At 39.4% G+C, this 20690-nt stretch overlaps 5 protein-coding genes across 6 annotated transcripts; 2 read left to right on the top strand and 3 right to left on the bottom strand.

Annotated features, from left to right (window-relative positions):
* Nucleotides 1-303: 303 nt before the first annotated feature.
* On the top strand, nucleotides 304-4802 carry LOC143446616 (U3 small nucleolar RNA-associated protein 15 homolog). Its single transcript, XM_076946335.1, has 13 exons — nucleotides 304-515; nucleotides 2059-2151; nucleotides 2276-2460; nucleotides 2611-2734; nucleotides 2826-2880; nucleotides 2981-3106; nucleotides 3251-3386; nucleotides 3450-3534; nucleotides 3634-3778; nucleotides 3871-3995; nucleotides 4058-4191; nucleotides 4253-4311; nucleotides 4384-4802. Exons 1-13 carry the CDS (start codon nucleotides 414-416, stop codon nucleotides 4611-4613), a joined length of 1599 nt encoding a protein of 532 aa, XP_076802450.1. The 5' UTR covers nucleotides 304-413; the 3' UTR covers nucleotides 4614-4802.
* LOC143446618 (methyltransferase-like protein 25B) lies at nucleotides 4564-7348 on the bottom strand. Its single transcript, XM_076946339.1, has 11 exons — nucleotides 7169-7348; nucleotides 6726-6844; nucleotides 6508-6590; nucleotides 6345-6442; nucleotides 6242-6286; nucleotides 5965-6117; nucleotides 5698-5818; nucleotides 5229-5534; nucleotides 5033-5162; nucleotides 4767-4957; nucleotides 4564-4701 (listed from the first exon to the last, which is right to left on the bottom strand). Exons 1-11 carry the CDS (start codon nucleotides 7259-7261, stop codon nucleotides 4619-4621), a joined length of 1422 nt encoding a protein of 473 aa, XP_076802454.1. The 5' UTR covers nucleotides 7262-7348; the 3' UTR covers nucleotides 4564-4618.
* A 16-nt stretch (nucleotides 7349-7364) lies between these two features.
* Nucleotides 7365-10199, bottom strand: LOC143446617 (methyltransferase-like protein 25B). Of its 2 annotated transcripts, XM_076946337.1 has the most exons (11): nucleotides 10053-10199; nucleotides 9836-9954; nucleotides 9686-9768; nucleotides 9480-9598; nucleotides 9342-9386; nucleotides 9094-9246; nucleotides 8864-8966; nucleotides 8489-8794; nucleotides 8247-8376; nucleotides 7819-8009; nucleotides 7368-7752 (listed from the first exon to the last, which is right to left on the bottom strand). In XM_076946337.1, exons 1-11 carry the CDS (start codon nucleotides 10143-10145, stop codon nucleotides 7664-7666), a joined length of 1431 nt encoding a protein of 476 aa, XP_076802452.1. In that variant the 5' UTR covers nucleotides 10146-10199; the 3' UTR covers nucleotides 7368-7663. The 2 variants fall into 2 exon arrangements, with proteins under 2 accessions (XP_076802451.1, XP_076802452.1); XM_076946336.1 differs by having other exon boundaries at nucleotides 7365-8009.
* Nucleotides 10200-14652: 4453 nt separating this feature from the next.
* Nucleotides 14653-18015, top strand: LOC143446570 (isocitrate dehydrogenase [NADP], mitochondrial-like). Its single transcript, XM_076946267.1, has 10 exons — nucleotides 14653-14825; nucleotides 15175-15269; nucleotides 15469-15634; nucleotides 15898-16058; nucleotides 16190-16333; nucleotides 16421-16557; nucleotides 16714-16865; nucleotides 16937-17049; nucleotides 17194-17384; nucleotides 17450-18015. Exons 1-10 carry the CDS (start codon nucleotides 14732-14734, stop codon nucleotides 17529-17531), a joined length of 1335 nt encoding a protein of 444 aa, XP_076802382.1. The 5' UTR covers nucleotides 14653-14731; the 3' UTR covers nucleotides 17532-18015.
* LOC143446571 (uncharacterized) lies at nucleotides 18014-19089 on the bottom strand. Its single transcript, XM_076946268.1, has 3 exons — nucleotides 18872-19089; nucleotides 18532-18616; nucleotides 18014-18455 (listed from the first exon to the last, which is right to left on the bottom strand). The coding sequence occupies exons 1-3, from the start codon at nucleotides 18932-18934 to the stop codon at nucleotides 18145-18147; spliced, it is 459 nt and encodes a 152-aa protein (XP_076802383.1). The 5' UTR covers nucleotides 18935-19089; the 3' UTR covers nucleotides 18014-18144.
* Between the last annotated feature and the right edge of the window lie 1601 nt (nucleotides 19090-20690).

Genomic DNA, 20690 nt, shown 5'->3' with positions numbered 1-20690 from the left:
AATAACTGTTTATCTGCTAGATATTTAATTTCTATCTCCGGTATGTTTGCTAACTAGTCATTGATGTGAGGCAAACTTGCTTTTGGATTTGCCCCTCACTTCAAGCGTCTGTTTTAGAAAAAATTTTAATTGGTGACAATTTTTTTTGTTCTCGAACTCTTTTTTCGCTGCCTAGAAGAACCGTATCCTCCAGATTTTGGATAAATTTCAAGCTAATAAAATTTTGTAGAAATGCAGCAGGAAGATTTTTTCAAATTCATGGAAACAAAAATGTTCGTTGCAGCGAAAAGGGCCATGTGTAGTTGTTGACAGTCGGTCTCGGTATCATCGGGGTAATTTAGCCAAGATTGTTGTTTGAGTTTGGTCACTGCTGATTCTTTAATTGACGAATTAATTATCTACATTGTGACAACATGTCGACGTCAGCTTCCAGATTTAAAGTGATTGAGCCGTTTCCTGTTGCCGGCGTCGACCCTAAACAAACGGAAGATCATCAGTACTGGAGAGGTTTGCAGGTAAGAATAGATAAATTTTTAAACCATCGTTAGTTTAACACTAGAAGCCCTGAAATATTTCCCAACTTATAGAGACGATTGCGGTCATTTTTGACTGGTTACCTGTTAACTGGTTTTTATACGTTTTCTCTTAATTAATTCAAATATTGGTACGAAGTAAGCCAGGAAATCATTTTTGTTTGTTTTCTAGAACTGAAATGTACAGTCAATTGACACATTTTTTGCTTTGCACGATTGTTACTTTTTCGGATATGTGTTCACCGCAGCAAACTTTCCCGCAGTTTTGGCAGAAAGAGCTAGATTTTTTTCTGCGTGACTCAAACTGGCACTCTTTTCTTTTCCGAGCTTTGTATACTTCAACACTGGTTGCTGGCACTGCAGTGCCGGATGTCTGAACCACTGCTGCAAGGAAGTTATGGAGCACATTCCATCTTTCGGCTTGCAAAGATCTTTTATGAGCTCAATCAAAAACTGTATCCTTGATTTCTTCAATTTCGTTGTTAGACAGTAAACGATGTAAGCATTTATGCAGGCACAGTCGAGTATGTTGAAAAACACAGCAACCGGCCACTTTTGCTGGTGTGGTATCTAGCGATCTGGACCAGCACGTCCACGCCTGCCTTGGATTTGTTATAGTACTGTCTGTCTAAAAAAACGTTTGTTCATTTTATCCACTTCCACTGAGAAAATCAGTTGCTTTGCAGTTCATATCATATTGTGGCCTTTCTGCCTTGTATCTGTTTTCATATCAGGCAGTCGGCGCATCCCATGTCATGCCGAAGGTCGGTCTGGCAGCAATACCTCAGACATTACCAGGCAGACTGCCGAGTATGGAGGGGCACACCCATAATTTTGCTTCTGGACCCCCGAGATCTCGGCGACATTGCTATACCCTGCAATCCGGATTACAAGTACACAAAAGACTATTTGCCGACTTTAATCTCCAAGAAAGGGAGACATTGTGCTCTTTTACGTCTAAACAAAAACAAACAAACAGAAGAGCAAAGTAAATTTGCAGTTGCCATGGTTTCAATATAATTGTAACGTGATGTGTATTTCTCCTTGCCACGCCGAAGTCAAAGCAGATTTACGTTGCTTTACTGTATCTTTGGCGTAATTCACATGGAATACACCTTGGGTGTCGACGAGTTGTACAAATTGGCATGATATGAATTGCACGTGACATGATGACATCGAATGATGTCTATGATATATTGTTGTTGACTGGTTTCTTGACTTTTCCTCAAATTGGCAACTGGGGCCGTTATAATTTTGACTCTCGCCCCAGTCATTTATTTATTATAATCTGTGTTTGTGTAAAAAATCTGGGGCATGTAATCAGTTTCCTACAAGTCACAAGTGCCACATTTTCTCTTAATTTTGTTTTGACAAATTGCACCTAGCCCTAGATGCAACTTAACAATGCCTCATGCATATGTATGGTCAACCTAATGGCCTTAACTTAATAAAGAATTTTGTACATTTTCAAACTGAAATTTTGGGTTTATAACAAGCTTACATTGTAGTTTGTATCTTTCTGTAGTTTCCGATCACAATAAAAGAATTTGGAGCGGTAACAAATGTTGCATTTCAACCGACAAAACCAAACTTTTTTGCAGTATCTGCCTCAACAAGGGTGAGTTCTACTTTGTTTTAAGTTTATGCTTCTTGATATTTTTAAAGTTTTTAAACTTGAAACAAGTCCTTCCCTCAAGCATACAATGACAATTAAACTTGAAAATGTTCAACAAATTGCTCAGGTTATTCTTTATAATCCGGAGAACAACGAATCTGTGAAAACATTTTCTCGTTTTCACGATGTCGCGTATGGCGCCACCTTTCGGAGAGATGGCAGACTTCTTGTCGCTGGAAATGCCGATGCAAAGGTCCGCTTATTTGATGTTGATGGACGTGTTCCTTTAAGAATCTTCAAAGGCCACACGAGGTGCCAATGCAATCACCTGGTTAACAAATATTTTGGTCTCTCCTTTAAATAGATCCTCAAGCAGAAATGTGCCACATGCACAGCTTAGCAACTGGGTTCAAAATATTTGTGCATTGTCACTTTTACCTCACCGTGACATTTTGTTGACAGGCCGGTTCGCGTCACTAAATTCTGCAACAACATGAACGAAATCTTCTCAGCAGGCGACGACAACTCTGTGAGGGTTTGGGACATACCCACTGAGAAAGTTCTTCACAAGTTTGATCATCACCAGGTATTATGACATCATAATATCCCATGATCTTGTTAGTATGATTTACTTGTGTGATTTTTTCTTCAACATGTTTTTATGATGTTGTTGGCAGGATTACGTTCGATGTGGATGTGTGAGCAGGAATGCAGACAACATCATTCTGACAGGTGAAGGAAACCTCCGTGTCGCTTGTTATTCATTTAACTGCCATTGGTTGAATTAAATACTGTTTAGTGACCGCTGCAATAATGAGAAATGATTTTAAAGGTTCATACGACCACACGGTGCGCATGTTCGACACTCGGAGCGATGAATGTACGATGATTGTCAACCACGGCTGTCCTGTCGAAAGTGTCCTCATGTATCCATCAGGTTCCATTCTACTCAGTGCAGGTGGGTTGTTGCAGGTGTTCACAATGAAGATATTTGTTGGAAAAATGAACGCATTTTCAAATGATGTTTTAATTATATGTTGTCTGTGGATTGTCTTATTGTGATGAAACAATGACATTTTTATCAAAATCCTGCCACCTGCAGGAGGCAACCGTATCAAAGTGTGGGACGTGCTGCAGGGAGGGAGGTTGCTTGCAACTGTCAGTCACCACCACAAGACAATCACTTGCCTCCGCTTCAACCACGACTGCACGAGGATATTATCGGGAAGCCTCGACAGGTGACCTTGAACCTGATGAAGCGCGTGAATGAACTCAGTGTCTTTCAACATATTTGTTCGCAGACACGTGAAGATTTACGACGTTGCGACGTACAATGTCGTTCACAACATCGACTACTCAGCCCCTATTCTGAGCATGGATGTGGCGGTTAGTTGGATCTGCTACGAAAATAATTCAGTTTAAATTTATTTCTGTTATTAACGGTAAATTTTAAAATTGCTTGTCTGATAAATTTTTGATGTCTAGCACGAAGACAGGACGCTTGTTGTTGGAATGGCCGACTCGATGTTGTCGATACGACATCGCAAGCAAGCGGTGATCAAAGAACAAAAAGAAGACGAAGTTCTCCTCTCGAGGAGGAAAAGAAGACAAAGGAGTCATTTCATGGGGGGTGAGAAAATCTTTCCCCTGTGATTCATGGACTGCTATGATTGTTGATCAACAAACTCGTCAACTTTCAACTCAATTTTATTTCTACGGCAGGTCAAACGTTTGTACCCAACCAGGGTGACGTCATAATTCATCACAAACACAAAGAACAATTGGAAAAATATGATGTCTATTTCCGCAAGTTCGAGCACGGCAAGGCACTCGATGCTGCACTCATTGTAAGTGTTCAATGAAGCGACGATAATTTGCAGGAAATATATTCACTTTGTTCATTTCCCAGCCTCAAGTCCACATGAACACTCCGGAGATCACAGTCGCAGTGTTCGAGGAGTTGATTCGACGAGACACCATCCACGCTGCTCTTGCCGGGAAAGGAGAAAAGAAACTTTCCGTGCTTCTAAAATTCCTTATAAGGTAATCACTGCTGACAATCTGACTACAGTGGATGAAATTTATTTTAAAAATTATTTTGCAGAAATATCACAAATATAAGTTTTGCTCCGGTGTTGATGGACGTTGCTGAAATGGTGGTTGGTAAGTTCATGCCAGGTCACAATTACAAGATTTTATTGGATAAAAATCACGAAAATACACATCATTTTCCAGACATTTATTCTCAAGCAATCGAAGATGTTCCTGTGAGCGTAATCAACTTATTTCAACGACTCCGTGACATCATAAGGCGGGAGGGGAGACTCCAGATCGAGATGCACAAGTTGATCGGTTGCATGGACACCATCGTCAGCTCGAACTCACAAAATATAAAGCAGAGCGACGTCGATAACTCGACCATCAACGCGTCCAACACTGACCCAGTAAGTTTAAAGAAAAGTTGATGATGTCATGATTCCTTTGTTGCGATTATGACGAAGCACCGAGGGGATAGAAGAGGTTCGAATATGGAGGATATCTCGCTGCAAAACCCTGCGCAGATATCGCTTGTCAGTGCATTGCATGTTTAATGTGAGATTTAGAGATGATGAAGTTACCGTTTTCTTTCAAATAAAGTAATCTGTCCATGAGAATGACGCTCTCGATGACTGGTGCAAGTAGAAGGGATAGGGTGAAGTAGGTCACTAGGTGTCGCCAGTCATTCAACATTTCTTCAGTGTTTGATGAACACAGCATTGTTATATCACAAGGGGGTAGATTAAGTCGCTGGAATGCTCTTTTAACATACCTTTTCGGATGTAAATATCAGATTAGACATCTTAACAATTAATTCTTTAAATTTTCTGAAACAAAAATAGTTTACTCAGTGAAGGGCAGGTTGTATGCTTTCTTCACCGTTCGTACTCCGGCTCGGATCAAATCCGGATGCTGCCTCCTCAACAGAACCTCCAGGACAGCGCGGTAGCAATGCATCTTTAGATGAGGACCATTCTCTGAACATGGAAATACCCGTTATAAGATGTCACTGGACAACGGATGTGAATTAAAATCTTTGAAACCTTTCAATCTTTGCCTGTAATCTTCTATTGCGTGGCATGAAAGCTCCCTCGCTTTATAAGGAAGTTGGTGATTTGCTATTGATCCAACATAATCACTCATTGGGTAATAAATATGTGATGCTCTTGTGACATCACAAGCATCATTGTTGATGCAATCAGTTGTTAGTTTCATGTAGCAGCAGGAGACGGAGATGAGAGATTTAATCGAGGAACTTTCCTTGAAGAGTCTCACCATCGTTGCACTGAGGTCACCACACGCATGCAAGCCCGTCAACAGGAAGTGACGATTATCTGCCGAGTTGCCACCTTTAAAACATAAACATCATATTTAAAGCCCGTCAACAGGAAGTTTGCTGCTATCTCGTCACCTTCCTGGCAACGATCTGTTCAACGAAGTAAGACCGCTAAGTTATGTCACAAAATTAAAATTCTTGCAAATTAAAGAACCAGGAGCAGAGACTTCACTGACCAACTTTCTTCCTCGTTGCATCCGAAAGTTTTTGTATAAAGTGTTTAGCTCCCTCGTCTGGTGGAAGGCTGCAATGGACGTGAGTAGGGACTTGCATGGGGGGATGCCTCAACTCACCTTCCTGTGGTGAAAAAGTGTTGGAAAATCAGCCGGAGATTTAAATATTTTGGGAGACAAAAATTTTAAGTTGAAGTCCGTTATAACAATTGTGCTGGCAGAAACGGTCCTTCAAATTTGTCATCATATGTCAAGTCGCTTTATTCTCACTTTCTCACAAACTTTCTTGACGTGGTTCATTGCTTCTACGTCGAACTTTCTCGCCTCTTCAAGAAAAGTTTCTTCACGCTCGAGTGCTATCACAGGAAGGTCGTAACCCAGGGTCAAAAGTCGCGACAAGTGACCTTGACCTGAGCCCGCGTCCTTAATAAGATCAAATAAATCAGTTGCCACAAATATTCGTTTATAAAGTGCCCCAGTATATGAAATTACATGAGAGGAACAATACTTTCTTCTTCTAGCCTCAAACTAACACATAACAACCTACAATGACATGTGAGCAGTTTGATTCCAGGAAGGTCTTCTCTATGACCTGCAATTAGATAAAAATGAAAGAAGCTCAGAAAACAAAATTATTTCCGGAAACAAACCTTTGCCAAGATGCTTATTTCGTGTTGTTTCTTAGGAGAGATGTGCTTCCGATAAATATGCTTCAAAAGTTTATTCTGACCGGTTGCATTATTTGAACCTTCATGTAAAATCAAAATCATATCAAATAATCTCAACAACATTGAACTGGAACTTGCGACTTACAATGAAGAGTGGGTCGTTTGAGGGCAAAGAGACGGGAACATCGTTTGAAGCAGAGAAGTGACAGCGGACAGACCGAAGTTTGTCTGAAACAATTGTTGAAAATTTTTAACCAATTTTCTGTTCCCACAGTAGCTCAAAGTCCATGCCAATATCACAGCTTTCATGTGGATAATGATACAAGTTGTATGAAGTTAATCACATCATGCTTATGACATCACCTTCCATTCTTTATTTCCTCACTGAGTAATTGTTCGGCCAGATCCGGGGGTTCAAAATCATCGAGAAAACTTCGCCATGATTCAGGAAGCTTCTCCCAGTGGCTGTCGGTAAAATATTCCTGAATAAAATTCAAAGTAATGGTTTCAATGGCAATAGCACACAAGCATACGACATTCCAACTCCAATGAATGTTTCTAGCAACTCTGTAACAGAACTTCAACGGCGGCCAGTAAGTGACAAATGACCACTGGGGTGGCAAACTGCACTAAAAGCTCAATGTAGAAAGTAAAATAAACCAGGGTCGGTTTGTATGATTCCTAGATTAATGCAATGACATTCAGAGGTATTCATTACAAACGCAGCAGTATTTCTATTGAATCCAGTGTCTTGACAACATTTTTCCTGTAAAATTTCAACATACAATGCATTCAGTGATACTCACAATAATGTAGGCATCAGTGAGATGTTTGAACTGGTTGAGAAAAATAATGCTGGCTTGTAAATGATTCCTCAAATCTTCCACAGTTGACAACATTGCAATTACCTAATCTTAATCTGACGATTTCCTACGATATAAAATTACTTTGTGAAGATTCCTTCTTTACATAATAAAGTTATTTCATGTTGAACTTTTCACACATATCAGCACCCTCTCAATGTGTAGCGAGTGTGATGCTAGGTGGCAACAATATAAAAATGACAATAATTTTAGAAGTAAAAGTGGATATTGACTGAGCTAGAGACAGAAGTGGTGACATATGACATTGCCAGTGTGACATCACAGTGGCTGCAAAGTAGAAACTTAAAAAAATCAAATCAATAAAAGCGTTGAACCACGAAAAAAGCTGATGTCGTAACAGGAATAAAAGTGGCAAAACAGCACAAAAAATCACGACAACAGACATTTCCTTCAACAGCATCAATGCAAAGAGTGATGTCATTCAACTTCATTCTTGCTGGCAACGACTGCGAAACATCTCGGAGATAAAAGCGGTTCGAAAATTGAGAGCAGTTCACTTTCGTAACCTGAAGAAAGTTGAGAAAATTGCATTTTGCAACAAAATTTAATTAGTAAATTCATGAAGATCTCACCATTTTCCTTTAAGTAGAGAACTCGGTCAAGAAGAATTATCGACTCAACCACTGGAGCCAGCACCAATGAAATCATGAAAAGTTTGACAACATTCGGCCACATTTGAAGCATTTCAGTCATTTCATTGCTCTCTATGGTCGCTTCATCTGGGCATGAAAGGCCCAACTTTTTAAAAGCTTTCTTTGAGTATCTGGATTAAAAAGACATTATCACACACTTGTGGAAGTATCTTCTAAACATGGTGACTTCAACGTGAGTTTGCTGAAGTTTTATTTTCAGTTAAAATTTCTTTTACAGTAGATAATTTACAAATTTTAGACGAGATCAGTATAAATAGCAAATTGCCAAAATATTGCAAACGTAGCATTCCCACTCAAGCTTTTAGTGCCTACAGTAGCTATACCACAAACTTCACGAGATAAATTACTCTAGAAATGACAGACGATGGCAGTTTTTAATCGTCTTTACTCCAGTGCGGATTAGTTCTGGATGTGATCTTCGAATCAAAACTTCAAGCATGGCTCGATAACATTGACCTTTCAAACTTGATGGATCTTCTAGAAACATTAGAATATTATGTGATTTCTTAATTCATAGACATCTGCGTCAGGAGTACTTGCTATGTGCCGGCATCAATGTTTAAAAAATTATGAATAAAAGTTGATGAACCTTCAACTTTCCTGAGATAATCCTCGTTTGAGTGACAAGCAAGTTTCCTGAACTCATAACAGAGTTCGTGGTTCTCCAAACTCTTCACATAATCACTCATTGGGTAATAAATCTGTGATGACCTTGTGACATCACAAGCATCATTGTTGATGCAATCAGTTGTTAGTTTCATGTAGCAGCAGGAGACAGAGATGAGAGATTTAATCGAGGAACTTTCCTTGAAGAGTCTCACCATCGTTGCACTGAGGTCACCACACGCGTGCAAGCCCGTCAACAGGAAGTGACGATTATCTGCCGAGTTTCCACCTTTAAAACATAAACATCATATTTAAAGCTTCTAAAAAACTTAACAAAATCGATAATCAGAGTTGCTACCAGCTGCACTCCGTAAATCTTCTAAAAATGTTTCGCTCTCCACATCAGGTGAGAGGGACATTTGCAGGTGTGTGGGCATCTGTGGTTGCCACGAGTCACTTTCCTGGGATCAATCCATGAAAATATAAAAAAGATTTGAAACAATTTATTTAAAATTTTATGAATCTAACAAAACCGAAAAGAATGCATCAGCTTCATGAGAACCACATTTAGCGCTAATCGTATTTCACCTTTCGCTCGAAGTCCACTATTTTTTGTAAAACCTCATCATCAAACTTCCGAGCACATTTCACAAGTCTTTCTTCTCGTTCAATCGATTTCACGGAAAGTTTGTAATTCAAAGTCAAAATACGTGAGAGGTGACCTTGACCTGACCCCACATCCTGTAAAGGTCAAAGTTCAGTTTCTAACTTCTATGGCGTCTATCGTGAGTGTCAATCAAATGAGATTAAAATTTCAGACCACCTTGTACACTCACAATGATAGAAGCTGCCTTTGACTGACTTGAGATTTTTGCTATAACCTCAAATACAAAATCAGGGTGTTAATGTGTCAGTCGTCAAACAAACAATTGAGTTGTTGATCGATGTAACAATAAATAAAGCTGGCATAGTACTTCTGACAATGAAGAAATTTCGTGTCTTTTCTTTGGCTTCATGTGCTTCCAGTGAACATAATCCACCAATTTATTTTTTGTTTTTTCTGATTTTCTGTGGTTTTCATTCAGTATGCGACCTGAGCACAAAAATTCGACAAAATGCAAACAAACTGTCAAAGGTGGATCTCATATGAACTGACGACAAAGATGACGATGACACAAACCTGAGCTCAACTCGCGCTTAATTGAGAGAAAGTGCGATAGTTTACGAAATGCCAACAGTGAAAGAGGCCACACTTGTGTCAACCTGTAAGTAACAGCAACTTGAAAATAAAAGTTGTCAAACCACTTAAGATTTCTATTATCCACTATACCCATAAACTGGTGCTCCTGGGATCAAAAGACAATTGGCAAGAGACGACAGATCCTCATCCTGCAAAGTTTCCTGCCATGTCTGCGGCAATTTTTCCCAGTGATTGTCAGTAAAATATTCCTACAAATAACCATATTCAAGAATAAATTCTCAGCTTTGTCTAGTTATGCTGGCACAGGCAGAACTGTGCTGAAATATTAACACAATCACACACTCACAATAATGTAATGTTTTCCGAAGTGTTTGAATTGAGAGATGAACTGCAAAGACAAACGCAGACGAAATTTCAACTCTTCTTCGGAGTAAATCATATTTTAAATAAATTGATTACAACTTTTTTACATGTGCATGCATAATTCATTCATTCATCGGAGCTGCACATAATACGACTTGTATGAAAACATTTGTCTTCACAAGCTGGCACGGCATTTTTACTATCATTGATCAAGTTTAGAATGATCGTCGTATTGGGTTTCCCTCATTGCTTGTCGTGGTCATTTTAGATCGCGGATCTCTTACAAAGAAGTTCTTTGGGCAAAATTGACTTGAGACATTGCTTATTCTGTCACTGTGTATTGTAATATATTGTCGTAGCATAGTAATCGTAATCAGTAGTGTGTATACGCCATGGTTGGTGTATTCACAATACAGTCGAATCCGCTTAATTCGGACACCGGATAACCCGGACAACCGCTTTATTCGGCCAAAATGCTCGGGAACGGAACAAAAGTAAAAATTGAATGTAAAAAACTCCTGTTAATTCGGACAATTCTCCGCTTAATTCGGACACAGGTTCGCAATTCCTATCGTTAGGTTATGACACAATAAACAGTACTTCGTTCGTTTTAAGACAAGATGCAATTGCATTATGAGTGATTATAGTGAAACAATGACGATCCATGCAGTAACAATCGACAATGAACTCATATAAGGCCGTGCCAGCTTCATAGTCGCTTTTACGTTGGTACCATTGCGACCATCTTGTAGGACAAAATTGTACAGAAAAGTTTAGCACAAAAAGTGAAATTGCTCACTAAAGTAAACGAAGACGTTTTATGCGATTAATGCCAATTACTGCAGTATAGCGCAGCTGCAATTTATTTATTACGCAACAATACAGTATTTTAAATGCGTTGTCTGCCTTTACACATGACCATGAAACGAACAACTGATTTTCCGCCTAATTCGGACAAAGCCGTTTCTCCGCTTAATTCGGCCAAAAGTGAGCGGAACCAAAGTGTCTGAATTAAGCGGAGTCGACTGTATATCACAACTACCATAGTTGAAGGGAATGTAGAGGCATGATTTCCTAAAGACATTATTATACTTTTATTTGATTATTTTATTATCTTGTAATGAAATGGGTGGTGTATGGTTGTTGAACCTGACAGGTTGACCCACTTTACTACAATGTTTGCTTGTTGAAATGTTTATTGCGCTCGATGATATATGAGTCTCATGAGGTCGTTGTCAGCTATTCTTAACCTCGGACTTAATTGTTCACCTTAACGGTTTATTGTGTTGTGAAGATGACAATAAAGTTGTGTAACTTGACATTGAACTTCTTCAAATTGAATTCAACAATGGTTACACAGGAATGACAACTGCATATACTGATTATATTGATGCTTCTTTGAACGTTTACATTTTCACAAATCATTGGCACAGCCACAGCATAAAGACGACCATGTTACAGCGTTGATCTTACTAGACGAAAGAATGAATGAACGGCTGTGTATAACTCACATAATATATAGGCATGATATTTAATGCCACGAATTAAAACGATAACCAGGAAGTAATCGATTACGTAACGCAGTGTTTCGCTAGTTCGATACTTTAAGACGAGAATTCTATATCTTATACAATCTGTATATTAAAAATATCATCACAATCTTTTAGTGCACTTGAGGGCCTCAATATTGTGTCCACTCTTGGGCACAGAAGCAAGATTCCAGCCTCTAGGATGGAGTTTCTTTTGTGCGGTTTTCTTTAAACATCCATTTCTTGTGCACTTAAGATATTCATTGTCATTTTAATCTAACCATGTTACTTTATATATTTATTTCGCGTGTCAATATTTGTGTTTTGAAAGTTAGGGAACATGCCCTCTACATCTTCCAACAGTGTAGTTGTTTCGTTGTTTGTGTTAGGTTGGCTTTAAATTCGTTAAACTTAGGAACTAATTTGTGGGTTTCGTGGCCATGCTAACCTACCATCTTACAGCACAACTGCGTTATTGCTGTCTTGCATGTTTTAAACCTTTGGGCTTTGCCGCTTTTTCCTGCATGTTAACTGTTGATGAGGATGTGTTTTATTGTTCTATAACTACAACGGTTAGCGTCCTAACTTTCACTCCGCACAGCTAATGACGAAAAATAAACAATACAATAGGTGAATAGGTAATAAATAATTAATTTGACATTCAAATATTATCACATGAAAAATGCTGCAAGCACCTAAAGAAGTATCTGCTTCGGGAGTTTCCCTGTATTGATAAAACCTTTTCAGGTAATAGAAGGTATTTGTGGTTTTGTGAATCCAAACTTGACTTGTTCTTCAAAGATTATAATGTTTAATACATAAATTATTTGCCTTGAAATGTGACTTGGTTGTAAGTTTGATAAATTTCACGAAATTGCTTTTCATATGATAAAATTATTCAGGTAACATACCCATAAAGTTGTGGAACTTGACCACAAGTTCCTGAACATAAATTAAATGATTATAGTGGCCAAGTATTTGATGCAACAACCTCATTTTTCTTTTAAGGTTAGCGCCAGTTGTTGCCAAACCACAATTGCTATTTTCTGTTTAGAAACCACGTCATCAAATGTTTAGCGGGAAATGTCGTGGTGCGTGAAATTATGAGAGATGTTAATGAGTTGTCCATGTGGGTCGCGCGCGTTCACGGCACATGCGCTGAGTGCGACGGAGATTTCGAAATCGTCCGTTGATCGCGTGGAATTTTTAAAGGTCGTTTGTGCCGAGGTGACACGACGCGCAAAGTCAATGGAGGGTCAAACAAGACAATGGGGTGCTAGCAATTTTTAAAAGGAACCAAACGCTGTGCTGTACAATTTATAGCGGCAATTTTAAGCAAATCATGATTTTTTTTAACAGGGAACCTAGGCCTACTTGAAAAGATAAAAACGAAATATTTTTTGGCACAGTGCAATGCTTTGAACTTATGACCTTGAAATCTTCTGGTTGCTAGTTACCGGTACTGCTTTCGTGACCTTAAAACCAACACAAGAACAAAGCTTAAGGTTATAGTTCTTCCATAAGAGAGCTTTGATTCTCATACAGCAGGTGTCAACTGATTTTGAGGCAGTGCACAGCAGCCTATTAATTTACAAATTTTGCAATTTAAGGTCAAATTTTCTGTCTTCTTTGCATTGTTGTTTTTCTGGTGCTTTCCCAAATTTTGATGTAATCTGGTTGCTTGTTGGGCTAGCTCAGACTTTGAACTGTGTTTAAACACATGTGGAGTTACTTTAGGCTAATCAAATTGCGCTAGAAATGTGATTATGGAATCTGTGCATATATGGTCAATACTGCTTTTCATAAGCTTCAGTGCCGCACTTAAGGTGCGTTATTTTGCACTTAATGACTTGGACAGAACTTCTGTGCACTTAATTTTGAAATGTTTTAAAGATTAAATTAGTCGCACTGTGTATTACTGTGTGATTGCACACCTGAGTGCACACTTTCATTGCGTTTAAGAATTTTTGGTTGTTTGGTGTACCTAAGATCTTGATGAACTGATAATCTTGATTCTCTGCAGTCCAAGCCTTGGCTATGCTGCAAGCGTACTGACTTGGCAGTTGGCACAATTACACTCTGCATGCCTGTCATGCCTTTATCATATTGCACATAATCACTATAAGCTCACTTGTATTCTGCTTATGCTCGTTGCAATCTTGCAAAAGTTTTTGAAAAACTTAATGAGCATCAAACATCTGGTTTGAACGTCTGACGTCATCAAACGTCTGAGCATTCAAGCTCAATAATTTGAAAGTGTATTCATCAACTGCAGTCAAGTTACTTGCGACAAATAGGCCCAGTAGAAAGTGCTGCACCTGCACGCACGAGATTCATTAATGTGCTCACTGAATTTTTTATGCCGACTTATAATAAATAAAGAATTGAGGTTTCAGTGCATGCCATCACGCTAAACTTTGTGTCTTTGGATGCACGCCTTCTTGTCGAACAACCCTACATTCCAGTTGGATGAACAGATGGGGCAGAAATTGGAACCTATGATGGCTGTTTGCTCATCTGAACCGATCACATGTCGCAGTAGCTTCCAGACCCCATTTGTCCATCTAAGATTCAAATGCTTTAATGTTGGTGTGTAGGAGGTTTCGGTCCCCTTGCTATATGATATATACATAGTCAAGTATTGTGCTTCGATGCATATTGACACTATGGTTATAATTTGCTTATTTCTGTGGAGTTTCTCTTTGCTTGCTATTGATATTCCTACTACTGCTCTCCACACAGTTTGAATTTCATGAACATTTGCTTACTTCAGTTTTGATGCTATATACATGCACAAAACCATGTAAACCACCATACTTTCTAGTCTTGGGTTGGTTGAGCTGCCTTATCATAGGGCTGGCATCTGCTGGTTCTTGGCAATTAACACTATTTTTAAGTGCAAATAAAACTACTGATGTCAACCATCAATAACAGTTGTATTTAGTTTTGATGCAATTAAATTGTAAATTAAATTTTATTGTAAACTCAGTGAATGTGCGCTGGTCTTTTGCAAAATTTTAAACCTGGACTATCTCGGCCTAACCAAGTAATGACCGATCATATCTGTTTTAGGTTGGACTAACTTGCTTTTATAGGATTTTCTGTTCAATAAACAAGCAAACATTTAATCAAGATGGCTCTTTCAAAAACTCAAAATCTCCTGCAAGCATTTCGCAAGTCCGTCAATGTTGCCTCAATTTGCGGAATAAAAACACCGCAAAGACAATGTAAGTTTGTTTGTTTGTTTCGATGCTCTGCTACAGATTCTTGTTTGAAGATTTTTGCCCAAGAAACTTTGTGTTTAGTTAAGTCATGCTGCAGATGTGATTTGATCCAACTTTCTCTGCTCATAAAAACTTGTTTATTAATTTGATGAAAACTATTGGTATATAATTGCTATAAATATATTGTCATGCATGGCTTGTTGATTCTCATTTAGATTTGTACCTTTCTCAAAGATGGCACGCTCATTGAAATTAATTTGTGTTTAACTGAACTTCATTTGTGAATCAATTGTCCCTCAAGACCTTTCATGAAATGAAAGATTTAACGAAAATTTTTGCGATGATTTTTCAGATTCCTTAGACAAAAGAATCCAAGTTGCGAACCCAGTTGTTGAGATGGACGGAGATGAAATGACCAGGATTATTTGGCAGATGATCAGAGAAAAAGTAAATACTCCTTTAAAGTCACTTGTGGTTATAATTGTGCAGTCATTATGTGTAGTTGTTGAAATGAATGTTTTTGCTTCCTCTTCCTTTCTCTCTTGATCGAAGTCTCCCACCTACAAATATTACGTTTCCTTATTCAACTCTTCAAACACTATTACATGTAAAGGTGTTTTTTTAAATGTACAATTTTGTATTTCAGCTTATTTTGCCATTTCTCAATGTTGACCTCAAGTATTATGACCTCGGAATGGAATATCGAGACCAGACAGACGACCAGGTCACAATTGACTCTGCCCTGGCAACCTTGAAGTACAACGTTGCCGTGAAATGTGCCACAATCACCCCTGATGAAGATAGAGTAGTCGGTGTGTGATGTCTATTATTCCTCAATAGATATTTTCATGCAGTGCGGGAGATATAAACATAAAACCAGTAGTGAGCATATTTGCTGTAAATTTATTTGCTCTGCGATGGTGACGAATGAGACATCTTATTTCACCCTGCTTTGTTGATTCTGTCGTCAACATACGTTTCATCGCACTATTTAATGACTTCAACATAGCACAATTTTTTCAGCTTAAGATGTCTATGAAGCAATAGACTGTTGTTTGATTAAAACCTTTCACAGAATTTAATTTGAAACAAATGTGGAAAAGTCCGAATGGAACAATCCGTAACATCTTGGGGGGGACGGTCTTTCGCGAACCGATTCTTTGCAAAGTTGTGCCACGTTTGGTCCCAGGCTGGACCCAATCTATTGTGCTTGGTCGCCACGCCCATGGAGATCAGGTGACATTTTTCGTTGCAAATTTTTACGTCAACAACCTGAGCTGGGTTTTAACTGATACTTTTGAAGCGTTCATTGAACTTGACTGTTCATCGCTAAAAGCTTTTGATCAACAGAATGATTTTGTTTGAAGTACAAAGCCACCGACTTTGTGGCGTCCGGCGACGGCAAGTTGGAACTGAAGTTTACCCCTGTCAATGGTGAGCCAATGACCATGGAGGTTTACGAATTCAAAGATGGAGGCGGGGTTGGCATGGCGATGTACAACACTGACCAGGTAAAGCTATATGAGATATTTATGCAGTTCCTGCTTCTTACTTTTGACGTGTTCCAACTTTGTTTAATATTTAAATTTCCTTCCCAGTCCATAAGAGACTTCGCACACAGCTGCATGCAGGTTGCTCTGCAGAAGAAGTGGCCTCTCTACATGAGCACCAAGAATACGATCATGAAGAAATACGACGGAAGATTTAAAGACATTTTCGAAGAAATTTTCCAAAAGTAAACCGTGCATTTTTGTCAGCTTTATGTGTCCAATGCCATTTACATTTTCTAATGTTGTCCGTCATGTTACTGTGACCAATAGCAACACAGTCGACAACTTTCCATCTGTCGAAGTTCTTTGCTGGTTAAACTTAAACCTTGTTTCTCTCGAAGGGATTACAAGAAAGACTTCGACGCAAACGGGTTGTGGTATGAACATCGCCTCATCGATGACATGGTCGCACAAGTCTTGAAATCTTCGGGAGGATTTGTCTGGGCTTGCAAGAACTATGACGGCGACGTGCAGTCAGATATCCTCGCTCAAGGTGATAGCCAGTCCGATATTTAAACTTGACCAAGTTGCCGATCGTGTCCTGACCATTTTCACCTATCACAGGTTATGGCTCGCTTGGACTCATGACCAGTGTCCTAATGTGCCCCGATGGTAAGACCGTGGAATCTGAGGCGGCGCATGGAACCGTGACCAGACACTACAGGGAACACCAGAAGGTCGGTCCTAAAGCTGTCCTGTAACAACTCTGTAGTTTTAATTTCAACCAAAATGTCGCATAACGTCATATTTCTGTGCCTCGTGAACACAGTCTGCTGAGTGTTGTAAATTTCAAATGTTGACGTGGCTTATCTGTTGCCCAGGGCAACCCGACCAGCACCAATCCAATTGCTTCAATCTTCGCTTGGACTCGAGGGCTTGAGCATCGGGGCAAGCTGGATGGCAACAACGACCTGATAAAGTTCTGCCAGATCCTGGAGAAGGTTTGCATCGACACAGTCGACAGTGGGGTCATGACCAAGGACTTGGCCGGATGCATCCACGGCCTGAAAAAGTAAGTATCAAGTTCTCATGAAACAAACTTTGGTTCATCAACTTCACCGTGACTTTTAACTTCAGCGTCAAACTCAACGAACACTACGTCATCACCACCGACTTCCTGGAGGCGATAGAGAGCGGTTTGAAGAAGGCTTTGGCGTGATATGATTTATCAACCACCTTTCAGCTATTTCATTTGTTTTTATTAAGTGAGGGAACGGATCATTGGTGCACTGTGGCTTTTAAACTTATACAACATAGACATCTTGTAACTTAAAAAATAAGGAGTTCCTTTAAAGACGATATTTTTAAATTGGATCCTTGCTGGTACCTAGCTGCTGTAATCGTCATCAGCATAACTCGTGTTCCAATATCTGCTGTTTTTTTGCAAACTTCTTGCTTACACAAACAAACAACGTCTTTGCGTGACGGATCTGACTAATTGTGACTAATTTTAATCAAAAGTGTTTTTAAAGCTTTCATAACTGTTCCGAGTATTTTTAGCCGCGTTTCATCATTTTTTATCCTGCACGTGCCAACACCGAAGTGCTTGTCTATTTCAAATCGGTCAATCTTATCTATTTCCACTTCTGTAAATCTTGTACAACTTTCACCTCGAATCAAATAAATTGGGGCGCTTTGATCAAGTCTTTGTGTGTTTTTATTACGCAACAATAGAACATCGATGAAGATCTTGCACTCCATTGTTACCGTGAATAGACGTAATAAATACCACCGAAGTGCTGATAAATTACGTCACTATGTCCAGTAGTAGGTCATAATAAGTACAAAGCGAGACACACCAGCACCAACACAGCACATCTGAGCGCCGTTGACCTGGTCTTCTGGCGTCTACCGCGTGGCAAGCAGCCTGTGGCCCACGCCAAACACAACCCAGCGATAGCAATTTTGAAAGAAATTCTCCACCAGTTGGCGCCAGACTCACAGAACTTGCAACTTGCCGCGCAGTTTCTCTTCATCCACTTGGGGTAGTGACGGCCTTTGCTGTGGTCAGTGCAGTAGCCCTTCTCCGCCCAGACCGGGCAGTCTTGCGCGAAGGCCGGGTTGTCCACGCACTCGCCGTCAGCTGAGGGCAAATGAGTTCATTATTTTAGTGACAATATTTGACCTAATATGCTCACGTGACCAGAAGTCATACTCACATGACCAGAACTCGGGCGGTACCGGGGGCATCATGACGTCATCTTTGGCGAATTTGGGCGATTTCTGGTTGCCAATTCCATCACTCTGCGGAAGTCAATCGCGACAACTAATTATGAGCTCAACTGCAGCTTTATCTGAGAAACTTGGCTGCATTGCAACAGGATTGTTACGCAATAATGACGTTGTGATCCCGATAGGTCAATTTTAAGGTCAAATTTGACAAATTTAACACGTTGTTCAAAGCAACACACTCCACTAACAATGTCTACGCTGAAGTTTATTATACTTTTGCAACCTTCTAATCACAATGCCGTTCTATGACGCAATAATTCAACTTACCGATTGAATATTGAAGAAAATGAACTGGGACACAAAGAGAAGCAACAAAACTGTTTTTCTCATTTTCCTCGAAATCTTGATTAAAAGTTTCTTTCAACTTAAACACCAGTCAGCACTACGGCAATGAACTTGCAATATGGCCGGTTGTCATCTAACTCGGAGTCTGCGCGCAAAGTCGCTTCAGCGAGATAATAACTGACATATCAGCTCTCAATAACGCGCCCGGCCAATTATTTGTTGCTTGCGGCGACTTATTACACCACATTATTATTACGTCATCGACAGTGACGAGCGTTAGTTGTTTAGATGACGTGTCTTCCTGCAATAAACACGTGGTGCAACTCAATTAAGGAAACAACATTTGCACTGCTTCTTAATTTTGCAATTACGTGATCACGCCCAAATAATCAATCAAGCTAACGAGGTTCGTAAAATTGTCCTCAAGTGGTCGTCTTAGTAAAACTAAAACTGCCGCAAGTAAGCGCAAGAGCGCAAGTCTAATGCGACCTTTTCATTTTGTTCGACCTGATAGATGACCGCGAAAGCCAAGTTGTCTCTCATTATATTTATATACAAAGTTATGTTTGTTATGTTGTGAGCTACGCAACCTGTAATGGCTGATGCTGTTAACAGCTCAAGCAGCCGAGTAAATATCGACGTGGCTTGGACCTTCATGAAGGTCTTCCACTGATAAAACCGTCTGTTTGAAGCCCCACGCTTTTCATCCATCCTTGGAAGGAATCTATTTCTTTAGGCGAACATTGTTGGAATCCTGTAGCAAAATATTTAACGATTTGTGGCTTTGAAGGAGAAATGGTCTTTCTTATCAACGACTGTTCCCACAAGCAATATACACCAGCAACATCACACCAGCAACGTCATACCAGCAGCCTCAGTTGCGATGACGAGCAGGTCGTCTGTATTGCAGTTTAACTTGGAAATAATTATGTTACTTAATTAATTATATAACTATATAATTACTCTGTTATACGATGTCTATACCCATAGGTGGGTAGTACCGCGGTACTATAGTAGCGAATTACTGCATCGCGGTACTTTTTCAATACCGATACTGGTACAGTTTAACGTCACATATGTTTGACCGGGAGTAAATAGTAGCAAAAGCGGCAAACTTTGCATTTGAAAAAATAATAGTAAATAAAATAGTACCGAATACCGGAACTGCCGGTACATTTTTTGCCAAGTACCGGTACCGATGGTACTTTCAAAGTACCGACTGCCCACCTCTGTCTATACTCTATACCGGAGCGTTGATTGTCAATAGGACGCTTGATATAAAGATTTTCCGTCAAATTGCTTCAATAAACGATTTTATTAAAAAAAGTTCAGTTATTTTCAGAGTCTCTTATTACGTCTCCCACGTCATAGAGTGCGTACTTATGAGGCAATAATATATCATTATTGACAAATCAGGCTTCTATGCGCGGTTATCCTTTAACAGCATATTTTAACACGAAAGTGAAAAGTGAGCACACGTGTATAGCGCATAATCTCGAATGCATGCGTACTGGCATGTTAGCACATTGGCAAGCAAGCTGAGGCATTAATTACGGGTAGAGATTAACCACAATCTAGCACTAAGCTTCTTAATACATCTGTTACAGTCAGTACATCATCAAGTCAGTAAAAATTTAGTATTTTACAGGAATTATTGAGTTTGCAGTTGATAATAATTTATTCATGGTAGAGCGTGTGCGTTTTATCGAAACCAACAGACCCTAAGAAGGGTTTTTGCAGGTCAAAGTCTGGGAATGAGCAAGAATGCAATAATTAATTTACTTGGTTGAAGAAATGGATC

Source organism: Clavelina lepadiformis, chromosome 2 (genome assembly GCF_947623445.1).
Source record: "Clavelina lepadiformis chromosome 2, kaClaLepa1.1, whole genome shotgun sequence".
In the NCBI taxonomy this organism is placed as follows: domain Eukaryota; kingdom Metazoa; phylum Chordata; class Ascidiacea; order Aplousobranchia; family Clavelinidae; genus Clavelina; species Clavelina lepadiformis.
This window is presented reverse-complemented; position numbering and strand designations above follow the sequence as displayed.